Below are 19,594 nucleotides of genomic sequence, written 5' to 3'. Positions count from 1 at the left end.
CTTCCTTAGCGTTCATGTTCATGTTCCCTTTTCTTTACCTGAGGAGAAGGAGAAGGAGGAAAAGGGTAGGCATGTCAATCATTTTGTATAGAACTTTTTATATAGATCCTAGATCCTGCGACTACTTCCACTTTAAGACATGAGATAGATTCAACTCAGACGTATGGCGCTCGGTGCAGTCCTACAGTTCCTTTGTGCGTTGGGAGTCTTTCAAAAAGGTGAGCAAGAGATAATACAGTAACCTCATTGAATTTAGCCTAAATATTGTTAAGAAATTCTCTAAATAACGTGTTCGTGATTTCTGGAGGAGGAAGGAGAGGCTGTGGTCGAATTGAAAGTTAAGCAAAAGGTTTAATGAAACTGTATGAAAACGACAAGACAAAACACAATCAACATAAAACACTGCAGCCTATAGGCCTAGCCTACTTCGGTAAAGTTGGAAAGACATTCACAGATTCGAACTTCCGGGATCAATAACTTAAGAGTAAAATGTTATTAAATCCCAAACGACGCATCTTTCCTACCGTAGTAAGGTAAACAACGAGCTACAAACTAATTTGATCAAAACGAGCCGTCCTCCAACCTGGAGAAATAACCGTTGTAGAGAATTCTCTAAAAGACGTGTTCGTTCTGATTTCTGGAGGAAGTAGGAGAGGCTGGGGTCGAATTGAAAGTTAAGCAAAAAGGTTTAATGAAACTGCATGAAAACGTCAAGACAAAACACAATCAAACATAAAACGCTGACAGCGGACTGATCTCATAATTCTCCTGGCGGAGTTACAGAAGAACAGTCATGTGACATGACAAACAATTACACTGTAAACAGTGTAATTGTTACATATTTAAGGGAAATTATTACAAAATCTGAACGTAATATCAGTGAGAAATGCTCTCAAATTGAAAGATTGCGCTCTTGAATAAAGATAGGAATATAACTCCATAAAACAGCGGACTCCATCTGCTTCACTTGCGGGTCACAGATTGAAGTCCCGAAATCACCCATAGACAGTATATAATGGACCAATAGACCCCGTTGCTCTGGACGGAGACCAGTGAAGGCTATTAGAAGCACTTTTCCGGTGATGGCCAGCTTTACTGCGCAGCCTCCAACTGAGAGAATGTGACGTGAGCAACATGTCTGAAAGTTGGAAGTCTTCTGGTAGCTGTGCCAAGAGAAATCTCAATCATTCCCAATCTTACAGATACGGAGACTGTAGGTGTATGTAAGGAGATAACATGGGCACAGGCTAATTATTGATCACTAAAATGCTAGTTAACATTAGTAATTAAACCTAAACATCTCATGTAAGTCGAAACTGCCTGCGAGCTTCTCCTGTACTATACGGTAATTCCTCTACTATGCGACAGTAAGTCACTTGGTTATGACACAATCGTTAGCTTATTTTTACAAAAACGTCTGCCACCTAGCCATAACGTGAGGTACAAGGTAATGGAGCCTTTTATACATTGTCGTGTTTCTTTGGAACTAAACAACGGACAAATATAGTCTTTAAACGCTTCAGATGTAAAGTTATTTGCAGTCAAGTGACGTAAAAAAAAAATGGCGGTCAGCGGAATGCTAACAGGAGGTGATGGCCAGTTAGCAACAAAATGGCGCCATGATGGCTCGAGTTCTGAAGCGAAGCTTACCCCCTTGAAATCACCTCAGTTTCCGAATTATATTTCTGTGGAATTGTGGGTCTCTGATTAAAGACACACCTCTGATTTTAGGTTTACTCCAGGTCACAGACAAAGGTCGTTTCACATGGTAGTGCCGATTCTGTTCAAGTTTACAGAGTTTGCATTTCCTTGGTTCTAGTCACGTCTGGCCCTGCAGGGAGTGGCTCCCCAAAACCAGAAACAATAGTTACCTTTCCTGTGGGGACAATGAGTCTTCTTCATATGCTAAATATCAGACATGACCTGATCAATTCTTTAGAAGCTAGGTTTTGGGTGAGGCAGTCAAATGCTGATTAATGTAGTTACTTGATTAAATTTAGCTGCAGGCCCCATTAAACATTGTTTTCAAAACATAAGCCGGGTTTTAACTTTTTAACTTCAACACAGTCAACCAGTTCTCACTCCGAACTCGTAAGATAGGACCGTCTACAAACTACAACAGCGAAAAGAGACATAACTGTCACCTATAGTTGAACTATAACAATTACTTTTTCAAAAATAAACATGCATAATTTTCGGGTATATTTATCGCAATAAATATATTATAATTACATAGAGAAATGCCTCACAAAATACTCCAGAGAAGATGGTTGTACTACAACAAATACTTAAAGTGTAAAATATATAAATGTTGTTGCCTTAAAACATGATTTGAGACTGAACATTTAGTAAGTAAAAATGTTATGCAAACTGAAACAAAAAAGGTGGCAGAATAAAATCAAATATCAATATCACACATTCATTCATAATGAATAATGATAGAAATATGCTGTGTTACACACTCCACCTCTAAACCTGTCATCTCCTGCAGGTCTAACCTCTGTGATAGAAACCCAGCAGACTGTGATGGCAGCAGTGGGAGAAGAGGCTCAGTTAAACTGTCAGCTGATGCAATCTAAAGATGTTCTGCAGGTCACATGGCTGAAAATTTTACTTGATGAGGAAAAGATTCTAGCTACTTACAACAACAACTTTGGTCAAACGGTGAATCCTGACTTTAGTAACAACATTGAGTTTAAAGCTGGACTACAGAACAGCTCCATAGTCATCAGGAAGGTGACGGAGCAGGATGAAGGATGCTATCTCTGTTTGTTTAACACCTACCCTGAAGGAGCTCTCACTGCTACAACCTGCCTCCTACTCTATGGTAAGAACCAATTTGCATAATTAGAGACATTTACGTGATCATTTATATGATATATATATATTGTAACATATGATCTTTGCAGAGCTGCATGAACCTATTCTCCGTGTTGGAGAATCCATCTCTCCTGAAGAGGCAGTAGTGTCCTGCTCGGCCACAGGTCGACCTGCTCCCACAGTTACACTGACTGTCCCTCACCACAACTCTTCCAGGGTCACCAACACCAACGGTACAGTCACTGTCACCACTACAGCTGTGCTGCCTCGTCTCCATGGCAACAGCACACAGGTTGGATGTGCAATGCGAGTGCTCTCTGGTCCTCAGATAGAGGTGTTTACCATGATTCCTGAGATCAGACAGCTGTCTGCTGATGGTGAGAAACACTTCTAAAGATACAGACTTATGGATTGATAAATACTTTATTGCTCATGTCTTTTTTGTGTTTTTTTTTTTTTTTATGAGAAATCTAGCTCTGATAACAGTGATCACAGTAAGTTAACCTTTAGGTGGCCTCAAGTCAGCATTAGCATTTGATATGTAGCTGCTTTATGAATCTTGAGTCTTAATGTTTTTTTTCTCTCTTCCCTCCCAGATTTCACTTTGATCCTTGTCTTGTCTGTGGTAATGGCCGGTGTTTGTCTTGCTGTAATCATCACCGTCTGGCTCAAAAGAAAACATTGGAGCCGGTAATTTCAAACTTTTAACTCAACATCTGTCTTGTTGTAATACTAGTGTCTCAGAGTTAATTTGGTAACGATTGATTGAGATATTTTCAGATAAAAGCCATAAAGAAATGTTTGTTCCTTCAGTCTGTCACACAGGGACTCTGAGGAGAACAAGACACCACAGAAAACAGCTAAAGATGATCATGAGTAAGTCAGTTTATGAATTTTCTATTTGTATTTGCATCATTTGCATGTGTTATTAATTCATGAAGCAAAATCTGATGCCCCTTTACTCATGGACTATTGTGTATTCATTGTAAGCATGTTTGTCTGCATCACTGTTGTTCAGACTAATTTGGCAACTGACCAATGTCTTGTTTTCATCTGAAGGCCCAAAACACCTTTAATGAGTCAAGAGAATGAGGTACGGCAACGGGTGTCTCCTGTGAAAAAAAAACATCACATCCCCCCTAAAGTATCATCTCCAACAGTAAGATGCAAATTATTTTGTGAAACAGAATAACCCACAAGGCTGAAGTCCCTGAATGAAGACAGACTTGAACAAAACTGCCTCAAAGCCTAAAAACATGTCTAAGATCAATTTTCCAATACGACCCAGAGGACATGTCTGTCCTGGTTCATAGATAAGGATTCCAGCAGATCAAAGAGATTCATGAACACCGTAGATTTGGTGTTAATGTTTTCATACTTGAATTTTTTTTTTTAGCATTTGACCTATGTTTTTATGTAAGCATTTTGTAACCTCTGTAATATAACTCATTTGAAAATTTTACACCAACTTACTGTTATATATATGTATATATAAATTCACTACTGCTTCTTTTTGTTTTGTTTTTCACGTGAACTGAAATATGGCAAAGATGAAATTGCAGGGAACTGTAAATATGCTGAATATGAATATAGAATGTGTATAAATCTTGTGTCAAAAGAGCATTTAACAAAATAAAAAAAGAATGTCTTCAAAACACGTCTCAAATCAAAATGAATGTTTGTGTCATCTAATACGCAAAAATGTGGCTCATAGGTGCTACTGTGGGCATTGAATATAATTCATGTAGATCATTACTTTCTTAAAGGAACATTTCACAAAAGTATTTTTTGGAAGCTCCATGTGATGATCAAAAGAATGTACTGCATCTCCAATAGAGCCTGTTCAGTTTTTTAGTCATTGCAATAGTTCTGCTGTAATCATCACTGTGATGCTTATTCGAAAACATAGGAACCACTATAGAAATAATTGATAAATGTTTGTTCAGCATTTACTTTTCTTAACTCCTTCAGTCTGTCACACAGGGACTCTGAGGAGAACAAGAAGAACAACACAAGCATCCAAGAACCTGATGAGTAAGACACTTTCCTAATTGTTATTAACTTACACATATTTAAAGGATTGAAATGTTATGCACTCTGTCTATTTCAGTTTTTTTTTTTCTATACCACCTTGTCTCTCTACATATATTTGTACACGAAGCCATCATCGTTCTCTTATAGTCAGCATGTTCATTCCTGTTGTTCATAGGAATTTAGTTATAGAAATATGTATGGCATCATGTAATAATGTGAGCATCTTTTTCTTCTCAAGGGTCCATACGTCTGTAGTCACGCAGGATAACAATCAGATCAGAAAACAGACACCTCCTGAGAAAAGTCCGACAAGTGACAAGCCAGAGAAGTCACCTTCAACAGCAAGAAGACTTGATTTGGATCTGTGTCAACAATGTAACACAGAATAACCCTCAAGACTGCAGCACCAGTACTCAGACACTCAGACATAAACTAAAACACGTGAGTTTACAAAAAATAGGTTTTATATTTTTTATACCGTTCCATGTATATAGGATCTTTTTAATAGCATTTCATTATCATTTTTATGTTTTCACATTGTTTGTATATTGTTCCTTTATTTAAGGAATGTTAAACAAATGTATAAAAATTTGATGCAAAAAGGTCACTTAAAATCTTTGCACTGACGTAATAGCCTACATTAATGTTTTGCACAGCAAATGTATTCATTTGATGAAATTATCTATACATTTTACAGGTGAAGCACTCAAAATGATTCTATGCTGACATTAGCATATTTATATCTATATGTACTGTATATAAAATTTTAATTAGAGATAATATATATTAAATAGACATAATATATACATGTCTTGGTCATTTTGCACTTTAATGTTCATTGTTTGTTATTTATTTCTCTGTGCACATATACTGTATGGTTGTAATTGTGATACAGATCTAGATGGAACTGAGGTGTTTGTCCAGTGATGTATGTCTCTGGATGGTTGTAGGGCTTTAATTGTCTGGAAATACACATATTTTTAAATGAGAGAGTACAAAAATGTTTAATCTTCCTCTTTACGCTGTTCCAACCTGTCCGAAAGGACTTAAGTAATATCATTCAATTACACTGTTAAAATCACGTCACTATACTAATTATATAAGGTATATGTAGTTGTACTAGTCAATCTATTTTGATTTTGTACCTTATCTTGGAGTTTTTTACTTCACTTTTAATTGTAGTGCTGTTATGTATGACGACGTGTGGAAATAGCAGATTTCTTGATCACAGAACTTGTGGCTGCAAACGTGGGCAACAGGACCGGACTGGATTTATAATCTCTCTATCCAACTAAGATCATGAAAATTCAAATACTGGTGGCAAAAAAATATTATTTGACAGGCATGGTGTAAGTATATTAATAGGCTACTCCTTAAACTGTTGGCTTTACCTAGGCTTTTTATTAATGATATCCATTTATGCAAGTGAGATGTCTATATGCCGACACAGGAAAAAAAGTTCATACATCACAAAACCTCTCAAAATCTTTATCGCTGTACAGTAACTTTGTAGCCAATCTCCCTGTTGACTGCACCAACAACAAATATATGCCATCTGCTGATGGTGAGAAACACTTCCAGAGGTACAGATTTATAAACTGATAAATACTTTATGGCTCATGTCTTTTTTTGGTTTTCAGGTTTCTAATGTTCAGGTTTTGATGATAAATCTAGCTCTGATAACAGTGATCACAGTAAGTTCACCTTTAGGTGTTCTCAAGTCAGTTTTAGCATTTGATGTGTAGTCGCAGGCGTATTTATTTTAATTTTGTTGTAACTCTATACTGTGACTTTATTTTTGAATCTGCATTGTTTTCTGTTGTATAGCCTATAAATGCTTTTGGAGGTACAGTTTCTTCTGGAGCACTGAAAGAATAAAGTATGGAAGCTTTAGACATGTTTATGGTGCCACTCTGTTGTGTTGTGATTGGTAGGTCTATTTCTCTGTAAAATTAAAAATGTCAACACAGAACTGTAAGATACTGTAGTATTAGTAATGCAGCCTAGATAAGAGTAGTGGATACAGAAATGATAAATGAATGCTATTCAGACGCGTTTGTGCGCCTGTGTGCACATACTTTGTGTCACTCCTGCGTCACTCCTGCTTTTTATGGCCTAATTGGGCCACAGCCAAGAAAGGTGTATACCATAACTGTCTATGATACCACAGACCTGTGACAACACATTTGCGTGGTAGATTAAAATCAGACCCGATGGCGCTCCGTGCAGTCCTGCAGCTTCTTTGTGCGTTGGGAGTCTTTCACAAAGGTGAGAAAGAGATTATACAGTAGCCTCATTTAATTTAATTTAGCCTCAGTCAATATAATGTGGCCTCATTTAATTTAATTTAATTTAATTTAATTTAATTTAATTTAATTTAATTTAGTGCGCCAAGTAACCATAACATGTGCACGGGAACATCTGCCCTATTTTCCAGGGTCTGACCTGGATCCACATGGTGCCCGTAGAACTTGTACTGTTTTATTCCTCGTGTTATTAAAGCTGCGTAATGTTCCAGATAGATGACTGTCCTGTCCCACACAGCATTTGTCAGTAGGCTACTTTCTCTGCCCAGATGGTGTGTTTTTATCTCCTTACTTACTGTACCTGCACAGGTTGATAAAGGTTAGTTGCTGCTCTAAGCGCACGAGAGGACACAGACATTCAAAATAAGAACACACTGATTTATAGTCAAAAGCCGTAACGCAGCGTAAAGTTAAAGCCCCAGTATGAATTCAGCATATGGGACCACAGATAACATGCAGCCTCACTCTCATTACTGGAAGATATGTCCCCCTTTCCCCTAAATCCTATTTAGTTGGTTTTGGATTATTTGAAGTGAAGAAATATGCTGTGTGCTCCACCTCTAAACCTGTCATCTCCTGCAGGTCTAACCTCTGTGATAGAAACCCAGCAGACTGTGATGGCAGCAGTGGGAGAAGAGGCTCAGTTAAACTGTCAGCTGATGCAATCTAAAGATGTTCAGCAAGTCACATGGCAGACATTTTTACCTGATGAGGACAACAATCTATCTACTTACAGCAACACCTTTGGTAAATGGGTGAATCCTGACTTTAGAAACAAAGTGGAGATTAAAGCTGGACTACAGAACAGCTCCATAGTCATCAGGAAGGTGACGGAGCAGGATGAAGGATGCTATCGCTGTTTGTTTAACACCTACCCTGAAGGAGCTCTCACTGCTACAACCTGCCTCCTACTCTATGGTAAGAACCTAACTGTGTTATCAGAGACATTTACGTGATCATACATATGATATATGTTTTTAATATACTGTATTTGCAGAGTTGCATGAAGCCATTCCAAGGACTTTTTTCTTAAAGGTAGGACTTGTTGGATCATATTGTCTGTGGTATTGGTAGCCTGTGTTTGTGTTGCTGCTGCTGTCATCATCACAGCCATCATGCTTAGACAAAAAAATCCCAACAAGTACTTCTTTTAGTCACTATCTGTCTCAGTCTATGATAGGTGATACATGTCTGTCCTGCTCTAACTGTTGTAAATCCTTCAGTCTGTCACACAGGGAGCTGGATGAGATGTCTTCAACTGCAATCAATAATACTAATAAGTAAGACACTCTGTACTTGTCATCCTTCACTTCACACTCACAAAATGATATGATCTGTCTACACTCTATTGTATATTGTCACATTTTACCTCTATATCAACTTATTATCCTTTTAACTTCCTGGATAATCTGATGTTTACGGCATAATGTAATTGTAATGAATATCACTTTATCTTGATTTTGGATCACTGTCATTCATTGTCAGCACGTTTATTCATGTTACCTGTTCAGTTTAGGGGCTCCGGGACACCTAGGGGGTCCTCAGAGTTACTGCAGGGGGCCACCAAATTATTGTTAATTTGTTAAGTTTTTTCAAAAATGAAAACATCTTAACATGAATCCAACATATTATTAGCAAATATAAATCAAGTTATTAGTGGGAACAACCATTATTAATATGCTACTGGCCTGTAGTCACTAATCTAGCCATCCACAGATACAGTTCATCCTAATGGTTTCACTGTTCAACATTTATGTTTAACATTAAAACATGATTCATAAAATCATGCCAACAATTACTATTTTAATAGCTTAGTATTCTATTCACTAAAGGCTTTAGGCCGCCCTATACATTGTTGTAGGCCCAGTTTAATATGCAACTTAATTGTCTACTAATATGGTAATCCAACAGGCATATTACAGCATAACCAATTGATGTGAAAACAAGGAAATGTCCTCTGGCTCCATCTAGTGTGCATTGTGGGGAAAAAAGAGAAAGGAAGAAGAAGATGATCACACCAAGAATGTAAAGATTTTAATAGCCTACATTAATTTTTTGCACAGCAAATTTATTTATTTGATGAAATTATCTATAAAGTTTACAGGTGAAGCAATCAAAATGATTGTATGCTGAAATTAGCATATGTATATCTATAAATATATAGAATTTAAATTAGAGATAATATATTAAATAATAGACATAATATATACGTGTCTTGGTCATTTTGCACTTTAACGTAAATTTTTTTGTGTACTAATGTTTATTTCTCAGTGCACATATACTGTATGGTTGTAATTGTGATAAAGACAATTTTGTAATAATCTAATCTTTAAATTGATGTGTTTTTATGAATGTATTCACTGAGTCATTCCATATATTCATTCATTTTTGTTTGGTCAATGAAACCATGATGTTTTAACGTGGTATGTGATTTCACTGTTTACTCTGTTGTGTTGCCCTGGATAAAAAAAAAAAGTTTAATCTTCCTCTTTACGCTGCTCCAACCTGTCAGAAAGGACTTAAGTAATATCATTCAATTACACTGTGACATTTTAAAATCACATCACTATACTAATTATATAAAGCTGTATATGTGAATAAGCAGTAGTACTAGTCAATCTATTTTCATTATGTACCTTATCTTGCAGTTATTTACTTCACTTTTAATTGTAGTGCTATTATGTATGATGGCGTGTGGTACCAGTACTCTGTGGCAGCAGAAATAGCTGATTTCTTGATCACAGAACTGGTGGTTGCAAACGTGGGCAACAGGACCAAACTAAACTGTGGCACTAAAAGTGCCCCTGAGTTGGCCTTTTGTTAGTATAATGTGGATAAGGGAACATAGTTTTTTGATGAAATGTACTTGCTTGTTTTCCCGCCTCTAACATAACTTTGTATTTTTATTTAGCCAATAAGATTTTAGGGTAGGCCTTGGAGAGAAGAAGAAGGATATTTTGAAGTCAATCACACCTACATCAGTTGTTTAATTTTCTGCAGCAGGTCCAGTTTATGTCAAGAAAAGTTCTGCACAGGCTTTGATTTGATTTGTGGTCTAATTTATCAGGGGAGTGAACAACTCTTGAGGAAATCCAGCCTTCCCCGACATCATGAAGATGGCTCTCCTACATCATCACCTGATAAAGAATTTAAAAAAAAGAATGGGCATAAATTCTTGTATAAGTCAAAAAATGTAAAATGTGACATCTACAGGAAAACCATAACAATTGAGGTACAATTCTAGAGAACTTGCTAAATGGCTGATTTGATTTTTTTGTACCATTTTGGTCAGCTGGTTGATTATCTGTCGTCCCCGCACCCAGCTTCTGTCGCAAAGAATCCAGTGTCTGACACGGGATCTGGCTAGCGTTGGACTCCAGGTACGTCAGCACATAGTGGTCAGCATCGGTCAACACAAAGCAGCGGCTGAAAACTACAAAAACAGACGAGAGAGAGGAGAAGGATGCCGTGAGCTGAGATTTTAGGTTATGTTGTCTATTAAACACCTATTGGAAATAGAATTCTAACTTAATAACAATGCTGGATTTAGCTTAATGTATCTAGTAGGTCATGTATACAGTAGCAACAGGAGTTATAGGCCTACATTGCTGATTTTTCCATGGAGAATAGATGTCATTACGGAATACAAATATTCCTTTTGAAAACTAAGACATAATAACAGAAAAAAATAAATACAGGCTGAGAGTGTTACCCTCCACAGTGGCTCCAATAGCAAAGTCTGCAGGTGAGTAGAACTCAGGATTGTCCAGTGTAGAGCCCGGCTTGGGGATGCGCGTCTTTTCCAGGAACTGGCCACCAATGATACCAGAGTTGCGACCGGGCTTTTCATAAATACCGATCATGTCGTTGGACAGGAAGTAGGACAGTATGAAACGTCGGCCCTCATCTCCGGGATTCTGGGAGTCCTGAAATGTCAGTAACACAGGGCAGCTGAAGTACAGAGAGAAATGATCTGGTTTGTTGATAATGGCTCTGGATTTTGGTTGAATGCAGTTTGGTAACTTGTAACTATGTACTGTACATACAGCAAACTACTAGTTATTCAGAAGGTTTGGTCAAAGAAGCAGCACAGACACGTTGTCACGCATGTTGGACTCACCAGCCTGGCACTGTAGCGCAACACTTTGTGGTCATTTTCCAGCATCTTTAGCACATTCTTTTTGGGGGGCTCAGGAACTAAAGAGTAACAATTCTGGAGAGAGTCTTCAAGTGAACCAAAACCATTATAGGGAGGAACCTCCTGTAAACGTGGACAGGAGAGGGTAACAAATGAGATTTTATATATTTTTTTATCTATAACAACATTAAGTCACATACCCTCAGGCAATACTGATGATATAGTTTTGTAAAGGACAACAAAAGAGATCATTATCAGTTTCTCACCTTCTTCTTCTCCTGAAGCAGGTCAGTGTTTTTTGGTACCTCTGAGGGATCCATCTTCACGTCAGGGTGGTTCTTTCGGTAATACTCTTTAGTGAAGTCATCACAGTCGCACAGCAGGAAGTGACGGCCCAGCAGGGTAATCCTCTGACCCGCCTGGAAGTCTTTGGGGGAGAAGTACTCGTCTACTTCTGCTGTTGTAACCTCCAGCACACATCTGGGAAAGGTCTCTGGATAGGAATAAGAGTATTTTGTCTTTAAATCTATTTCATGTTGTCTAAAACAATTCAGATTGTTCTGTAGTACAGAAATAGTTGACAAAAAAACATTATAAACAATACTCAATTACAGTGTCAGATTACATACATTGTGTTGTTGATATTATGATGTAAAATTGGAGACACTTTCTAAAGCCACCCGACCAATGCACGTTATCAGATCTAATGCAGTTATAGACGCAGCTAAAAGTGACACAGCGTTGCATCTCACCCAACTCTGGCTTGATTTTCTTGGGCAGCTTCTGTCTGCGCATCAGGATGGGGAAGGGGTCGCGGCCACTGTTGGGTTTGTGGATCTCTCTGATCTCCACCGTGTCGTCCACCAGGTAATACTGGATGGTAACAGGCCGGGTCTCCCCGAACAGAGAGTCAGCGTCGTCCCACAGGGCAAAGAAACGCAGCACCTGACCGAGAAGAGGTTAAAAGAGGCGTCAAACTAGAATGGGTATGCCAACTGCAAATCTCAAATTAAAAACACCTCATTAAAGGTACCGTAGGTAGGATTGCGAAGATCCAGGACTTAGCCAAGAAATTTGAACATCGACAACTTCTCAGTCCCTCCCCCGTTTCTGCTAAAGCCCAAAACTGTCTCCTAAGCCCCTCCCCCCACAAGGGAGAATGAATGTGTGTGCATGAGCAGTGATTGACACGCAGTTAGACACCCCCCTGGCCCTGATTGGTGCATCTGAACAGGGAGCGATGGATTTTTGCAAATCGCACTACAGGCTGTAGGTGGTGCCAGAGGAGCTGGATTTTTTTTTTTCTACTGGAACATAGGGTCAGTTTCTGCAAATATGACAGAAAGTTAGTTTTATAAGTCTTACCTACTGCACCTTTAACTATGCAGGGTCACTTATTTGAAACATGTCAGTGGTTTGGAACAACACTTTGTTTTAGGTTCCATAAAGGTGTCAATTAATCTATGAAATTGGCTTCACTTGTAACTGTTGACATAGGCTCAACATTAAATTGAAAACACTGAGCTTCACCAAAAATTAAATAAGAGGGTTTTAGTTAGACTAGATGACCTATACTGATATCTGCAAAAGCCAATGTAACATTATGGCAGGTATAAAAACAAACAAAAAGCAGATCATTTTTTCTTTTCTAAAAACCTTGAATAGGCGATGTTATTGTACTCCTGCTTCTTTGTTAATAGCTGTCGATTAGGTTTGGTAAAGATGATCGAGTGAGTTTTTGAATGGAGGGAATTTCCTTTACCTTACGATCCATGGTGAGAAACTGCTGCTTGTTGTCAAATTCGGACGGTGTTGTGTAGGAAGGCCGAGGGTTTTTGCCACGACTGACGCAAGGCATTGGCTCTGGGTCGTTCAGAACAATGCCCTCGCTCTCCATGAATTCCTGCATGTGATGAATGAGAGACACGGACACAGACGCAGAGTATATTTGCAACAAAATATCCATACTTTTTTTGTCAGACACAGAGAAAATAACAGTGCGAGAGCATTCATACAGCCAGGTGAGTGCTGTACCTTTGTAAAAGCATCGCACTGTGTGATGTGGTACTTGACCCCGTACACCTCCAGGTCCATGCCAATATTCAGGTCTTTCCACTGGTAATGCTCTCCACGTGCATTCTTGGGCAGACGCTGGCGTTTGATCCGTTTCCCCTGCGGCATCCCAGAATTCTCTACCACGGGCTCAATGATGCACATGCTGTCATCCTCAAGGTAGTAGTAAATGACCACTGGGCGTGCGCGCCACTCCTCCTCAGGGCAAAACAGGATATTTTCCTGAAAATATGCATAGTAACGCAGCACCTACAAGACAAGAGGGTGGTGAAGAAAAGACAATGAAAAGGAATTTATTATAGAAACAACAATCTTCATATTCTGGTCTTCTAACGCCTTAATCTACCTTCTTGTCAAGGGCCACATGAGCTGGGATGAAGTCTTCAATTACATTCTGGTCAAAGGAGCCATAAGTAATGGCTGGTGTCTCAGAAGACAGCTTACTGATCTCCTGCAGGATTAACTGCTCTGAGAAAAGAGGATCCTGTCCAATGCCCACAGTGGGGCGACGGGGCAGAGCATAGCCATTCTTGTAGTCCAGTGTCTGGGGACGATGGAAGGCTGACTTCTGCAGAGACAGATCATTCAGGAGGAGATACATTAGCTCTGGTAAATCACAATATAAACCACAATGGTGCCAGGCCAGCTATCAACAATAAAATGTATATAGCTTGAACCCACAAGATACAGTGACTACAGGCTTAATAGTGTTTTTACAATGAGAAATTACAAAACAGAGGCGTATTGAATGCAATTACATTAGGCATAGGCTCTATGGAAGCTAACACTGCAGCCCCTACATTGCTCTTAAGTGGCTATAAGTGGAGAAGAACAAGAACAAACTAAAAAAGAGATGATTATACATAAACCTGTATTAATATGAGACTTAAAGTAGTATTTAAATGGACGCACACAACAGTCCTAAACAAAGCAGCTACAATTGTTTTGGGCTTAATTGGTCTAATAGCCTATTGGAGCTCTTGAACTTCGCTGGGCAGACGGAACATACCACTTAAAAAACAGGGGTGGCCTTTAACGAAAACCCTTGAATAAACACTTTTTAATTTTAATTTTAAAAACTCGCTCAGGCCTGAATAGCACTGTCGAAACTGCTATCCCATTATTCGACACAAATGACTGGAGGAATGCATTCAGAAAAACAGCAATTTCCTTGCGAATAAATAAAGTGACTAACGTCAAACCTGTAGTAGGATAACCAGCATTCTCACCGTAACATCATAAAAAGCGTATCCTGGTAAAAATGGAAGTCCGCTATTCCAGTTCCCAGACATTGTCGGTCTTGAGGTATTTTTCTTTCGATTTCCTCACCTGCGCAAGATGTTTAACAGAGTACCTTTGGTAATTGGTGGAATTAGTTTAGTCTAGCTAGCTACGTTTTGGTAAAATATATGTCAATGGGTAAACTCCACAGCTCCGTCGTAGTAAGTTTGCGGTATCCATGGAAACGGCAGGACAGCAACCATGTCAAGAACATTTCAAAAAAGTAAACAACTATTTATGAAAACTAGGCTACTATTCCGAGTTTAAACCAAGGGTAGCCTAATAAATTAATGTCCAGAATGATAAGAAATTGAAATTGACAAACTTTTAAAAATTGTTAAAATCCATAATATCAAGTTGTTTTTATTCAGTAGCATAACGTTACGTGTTATAGCCTAATTAATAAAAAAAAATGTATAAGTGTTATCCGAAAAACCATATGCAGTAGCTAAAAATAACTTTATCATAAATGGGAGACTTTATCAACACAAACTGAAGAGCTCTAACTTCACCACCAGGGGGCGAAAAACACCAAATCCATCTCACTGATAGAAATTGACAGGTCATCCACCATATGTCCCATAGATACATCGCAGCCAACAGAGCACTGCGGGCCCCCTTTGGGTTTAGTGTAGGCAGTGTGGCCAGGGGCAGCCCACATGCATCCGACATCGGGACCCACTGTGGATTTTTAGTGGGAAGCCCACACATGGGCAGCCCCCTTGAAATCCATAGTGGGCCCTTTGCAGTTCAACCCATAGAGGGCCCAAAGGGGGGAAATTACTTTATTATGACCTTTATTTATCCTAGCGAGACCATTGAGGGGCAACTCTCATTTACAATGTCATCAAGTCAGAACAACAACACAGAAAGTACAATCATAAGAAATATAGTAAGACAATAAAACATTCAGAATTGGACAAATATTTGATAAATACATTTGGATAATAGGGATGCAAAAGAAAATACAATTGTGTGAAGCAGTTACATGTATAGCCTTTATAGCCTATGATAAGTAGCCTACACTTCTTAATAATAATTATAATAGCTAGAAAATGCTATGTAGGCGACTGTGAATTAAACATACTGTATCAAAAATAAGGATACATCACTGCTGCCATCACAGTCTGCTGGGTTTCTATCACAGAGGTTAGACCTGCAGGAAACACAACTCAAACATTAATAAGATACTCCACAGAATTCACTTCACTGGACAAACATGTTTAGACTGGGAATCTCATCAGAAATCTATATGTATTCCACACAAACAGCCTGGGTAGCTATGTTTACATCACCTGGACCACTACACACACATTACACATTTGTGGAAAGAGATCACAAGACATTATCCCTCTGAACTGGACATCACTGAAGACCATGTAACCATAAGAATATATATATATATATATATATATATATATATATATATATATATATATATATATATATATATATATATATATATATATATATATCTTATTGGTATAATTTGTGTCATTATTATCATTATTTGTATTGGTATTAATATTATAGCTACTGATAATCATTATATGGACACGACTGAATCTAACTGCCAATCTTAATGCTCTTTATATGATATTTTTGATTCTTTTCTTTAAATGCTAAGATCTGTGTTGATGGACTGATCCTCTGGAAGCAAATACATCAACCAAACAGAGACACTAGGATTGTAGCCTATTCCTTTAAAAAAAAAAACTTAATAATATATAAAATAGATAGTTATAAAATAGAAATGATTAAGGGTTGAGATGAATTCTACAAAAACATTTTCAAAAGGCAGCATGTTTTTCCCTGTGGAGTCTTACATTGTCCTATAATACACTTCCCCTCTAGGGGGCAGTAGAACCCCAGAGAAGAAGAATGTACCTGGACCATGGTACTACCTGGATCCGCTACAGGTAGACCCGCCCTTTAACGCGCGCAGCACAACAACTTTCACTTTTCAAAATGTGGCGGTAAACCCAAAGATGGCACACCGTACAGTCATATATTTCCTTATAGCGTTGGGAGCGTTTGGAGTCTTTCAGGAAGGTGAGAAAGAGATGAAATAGTCATGTGTGTTTCCCGTACTTATATAGCCTACTAGAACTGTGTGATTTATTTGTATAGCCTCAAAATGGAGCTATGTGTTTGTATTATTTATTGTAGTTGCGCAACTCTTTAATTTGGCGGTTAATGATTTAGCATTGGTTAAGTCATATTATATTATATCCTATTTTGCAAATAAAAAAACAAATCAGACTTCATCCCTGAAGTGGACTTGCAGCATCGCAGCCTATTACATCACAACCACAATATGAGCTATCATCTCCTGCAGGAGATCTGCTTTCTTTCTGCACAACGGGTCAGCAGCGTTCTCTTAATGCATCCGTGGTCAGCAGTAGGCTATTGTTATTGTTGCCTTACGTAGGCCTAATTATTGGTATGAATTCTAATTACAGCACGATCCGTTTCTACGAAGTTTTCATATTGCTATTATAATATGGAGTGGTCTGGCCCAGTGTGTGCTTGATCCCTTCCAAAACTGCTCCCAGACCTGATTGGGATTTATTACGGATTGGCAGTTAGATTCAGTCGTGTCCATATAATGATTATCAGTAGCTATAATATTAATACCAATACAAATAATGATAATAATGACACAAATTATACCAATAAGATATATATATATATATATATATATATATATATATATATATATATATTCTTATGGTTACATGGTCTTCAGTGATGTCCAGTTCAGAGGGATAATGTCTTGTGATCTCTTTCCACAAATGTGTAATGTGTGTGTAGTGGTCCAGGTGATGTAAACATAGCTACCCAGGCTGTTTGTGTGGAATACATATAGATTTCTGATGAGATTCCCAGTCTAAACATGTTTGTCGAGTGAAGTGAATTCTGTGGAGTATCTTATTAATGTTTGAGTTGTGTTTCCTGCAGGTCTAACCTCTGTGATAGAAACCCAGCAGACTGTGATGGCAGCAGTGGGAGAAGAGGCTCAGTTAAACTGTCAGCTGATGCAATCTAAAGATGTTCTGCAGGTCACATGGCAGAAACTATTACCTGAGGGGGAGAAGAATCTAGCTACTTACAGCAAATACTTTGGTAAATGGGTGAATCCTGACTTTAGAAACAACGTGGAGTTTAAATGTGCTGGACTACAGAACAACTCCATAGTCATCAGGAAGGTGACGGAGCAGGATGAAGGATGCTATCTCTGTTTGTTTAACACCTACCCTGAAGGAGCTCTCACTGCTACAACCTGCCTCCTACTCTATGGTAAGAACCTAACTGTATTATCAGAGACATTTACATGGTCATTCATGTGATATTTTTAAACTATATGATCTTTGCAGAGCTGCATGAAACCATTCTCCATGTTGGAGAATCCAACTCTTCTGAAGAGGCAGTAGTGTCCTGCTCGGCCACAGGTCGACCTGCTCCCACAGTTACACTGACTGTCCCTCACCACAACTCTTCCAGTGTCACCAACACCAACGGTACAGTCACTGTCACCACTACAGCTGTGCTGTCTCGTCTCCATGGCAACAGCACACAGGTTGGATGTGCAGTGCGAGTGCTCTCTAGTCCTCAGATAGAGGTGTTTACCATGATTCCTGAGATCAGACAGCCGTCTGCTGATGGTGAGAAACACTTCTAAAGATACTGATTTATAGATTGATACATACTATACAGATCATGTCTTTTCTTTTTTTTTAGGTTTTGATGAGGAATCTGAAACTAATAATAGTGATCGCAGTAAGTTAATGTTCAGATGTATTCCCATTCAATCATTTAATAACTGTTGTTTATCATATCAACATTTTTTTCCCATTTTTCCTTAAAGGTAGGACTTGGATCATATTGTCTGTGGTAGCCTGTGTTTGTGTTGTTGCTGCTGTCATCATCACAGCCATCATGCTTAGACAAAAAAATCCCAACAGGTACTTCTTTTAGTCACTATCTGTCTCAGTCTATGATAGGTGATACATGTCTGTCCTGCTCTAACTGTTGTAAATCCTTCAGTCTGTCACACAGGGAGCTGGATGAGATGTCTCCAACTGCAATCAATAATACTAATAAGTAAGACACTCTGTACTTGTCATCCTTCACTTCACACTCACAAAATGATATGATCTGTCTACACTCTGTTGTATATTGTCACATTTTGCCTCTATATCAACTTATTATCCTTTTAACTTCCTGGATAATCAGATATTTACAGCATAATGTAATTGTAATGAATATCACTATATCTTGATTATGGATCACTGTCATTCATTGTCAGCATTTTTATTCATATTACCTGTTCAGTTTTTTAGTCATTGCAATAGTTCTGCTGTAATCATCACTGTGATGCTTATTCGAAAACATAGGAACCACTATAGAAATAATTGATAAATGTTTGTTCAGCATTTACTTTTCTTAACTCCTTCAGTCTGTCACACAGGGACTCTGAGGAGAACAAGAAGAACAACACAAGCATCCAAGAACCTGATGAGTAAGACACTTTCCTAATTGTTATTAACTTACACATATTTAATACTTCACTAAATGATTGAAATGTTATGCACTCTGTCTATTTCAGATTTTTTTTTTCTATACCACCTTGTCTCTCTACATATATTTGTACATGAAGCCATCATCGTGCTCTTATAGTCAGCATGTTCATTCCTGTTGTTCAGAGGAATTTAGTTATAGAAATATGTATGGCATCATGTAATAATGTGAGCGTCTTTTTCTTCTCAAGGGTCCATACGTGTGTAGTCACGCAGGACAACAAGCAGATCAGAACAACTCCACCAGAGACAACTCCTGAGAAATGTCCGACAAGTGACAAGCCGGAGAAGTCACATTTAATAGCAAGAAGACTTGATTTTGATCAGTGTCAACAACGTAACACAGAATAACCCTCAAGACT

At 38.3% G+C, this 19,594-nt stretch overlaps 3 protein-coding genes and 1 long non-coding RNA gene across 9 annotated transcripts in view; 3 read left to right on the top strand and 1 right to left on the bottom strand.

Moving 5' to 3' along the window:
- LOC114550842 (protogenin-like) overlaps positions 1-7,900 on the top strand; it is a 10,322-nt gene extending 2,422 nt beyond the window's left edge. For 2 of the 4 annotated variants that reach the window (XM_028571758.1, XM_028571755.1), the window contains exons 6-11: positions 2,492-2,827; positions 2,910-3,197; positions 3,417-3,510; positions 3,634-3,696; positions 3,880-4,854; positions 5,093-5,554. In XM_028571758.1, the coding sequence (XP_028427559.1) occupies positions 2,492-2,827; positions 2,910-3,197; positions 3,417-3,510; positions 3,634-3,696; positions 3,880-4,012 (914 nt within the window). In that variant the 3' untranslated portion in view covers positions 4,013-4,854; positions 5,093-5,554. Of the gene's footprint in view, positions 1-2,491; positions 2,828-2,909; positions 3,315-3,416; positions 3,511-3,633; positions 3,697-3,879; positions 4,855-5,092; positions 5,555-7,742 lie in introns of those variants that run through there. The other 2 variants (XM_028571756.1, XM_028571759.1) reach the window with 2 other exon arrangements.
- The window catches only part of LOC114550844 (OX-2 membrane glycoprotein), a 26,238-nt gene extending 6,644 nt beyond the window's left edge, over positions 1-19,594 (top strand). Inside the window, exons 1-8 of one of the 3 annotated variants that reach the window (XM_028571761.1) lie at positions 16,550-16,704; positions 17,614-17,952; positions 18,030-18,317; positions 18,394-18,432; positions 18,521-18,617; positions 18,700-18,756; positions 19,124-19,174; positions 19,424-19,594. In XM_028571761.1, the coding sequence (XP_028427562.1) occupies positions 16,641-16,704; positions 17,614-17,952; positions 18,030-18,317; positions 18,394-18,432; positions 18,521-18,617; positions 18,700-18,756; positions 19,124-19,174; positions 19,424-19,583 (1,095 nt within the window). In that variant the 5' untranslated portion in view covers positions 16,550-16,640 and the 3' untranslated portion in view covers positions 19,584-19,594. Of the gene's footprint in view, positions 1-16,549; positions 16,705-17,613; positions 17,953-18,029; positions 18,318-18,393; positions 18,433-18,520; positions 18,618-18,699; positions 18,757-19,123; positions 19,175-19,423 lie in introns of those variants that run through there. The other 2 variants (XM_028571762.1, XM_028571763.1) reach the window with 2 other exon arrangements.
- Positions 8,188-9,256, top strand: LOC114550846 (uncharacterized). Its single transcript, XR_003691764.1, has 3 exons — positions 8,188-8,301; positions 8,384-8,440; positions 9,072-9,256. It is a non-coding gene; the product is annotated as an uncharacterized LOC114550846 (long non-coding RNA).
- Positions 10,128-14,827, bottom strand: LOC114550843 (EF-hand domain-containing protein 1). Its single transcript, XM_028571760.1, has 10 exons — positions 14,601-14,827; positions 13,718-13,939; positions 13,333-13,620; positions 13,061-13,201; positions 12,051-12,243; positions 11,565-11,791; positions 11,281-11,421; positions 10,873-11,086; positions 10,441-10,593; positions 10,128-10,297 (listed from the first exon to the last, which is right to left on the bottom strand). The coding sequence occupies exons 1-10, from the start codon at positions 14,661-14,663 to the stop codon at positions 10,269-10,271; spliced, it is 1,671 nt and encodes a 556-aa protein (XP_028427561.1). The 5' UTR covers positions 14,664-14,827; the 3' UTR covers positions 10,128-10,268.

The sequence above is a fragment of the Perca flavescens genome, chromosome 24, assembly GCF_004354835.1.
Source record: "Perca flavescens isolate YP-PL-M2 chromosome 24, PFLA_1.0, whole genome shotgun sequence".
Lineage (NCBI taxonomy): Eukaryota > Metazoa > Chordata > Actinopteri > Perciformes > Percidae > Perca > Perca flavescens.
The sequence above is the reverse complement of the archived record's forward strand: the minus strand, read 5'-3'. Positions and strand labels throughout refer to the sequence as shown.

Excerpts from the sequence above, each read along its gene's own strand:
- LOC114550843 (XM_028571760.1), bottom strand. The coding sequence starts at position 14,663 with ATGTCTGGGAACTGGAATAGCGGACTTCCATTTTTACCAGGATACGCT. Across the intron at positions 13,202-13,332 it reads AGTGCGATGCTTTTACAAAG|GAATTCATGGAGAGCGAGGG; the intron begins GTACAGCACTCA and ends CATCACATGCAG. Across the intron at positions 12,244-13,060 it reads TTCTCACCATGGATCGTAAG|GTGCTGCGTTTCTTTGCCCT; the intron begins GTAAAGGAAATT and ends CTTCTCGGTCAG.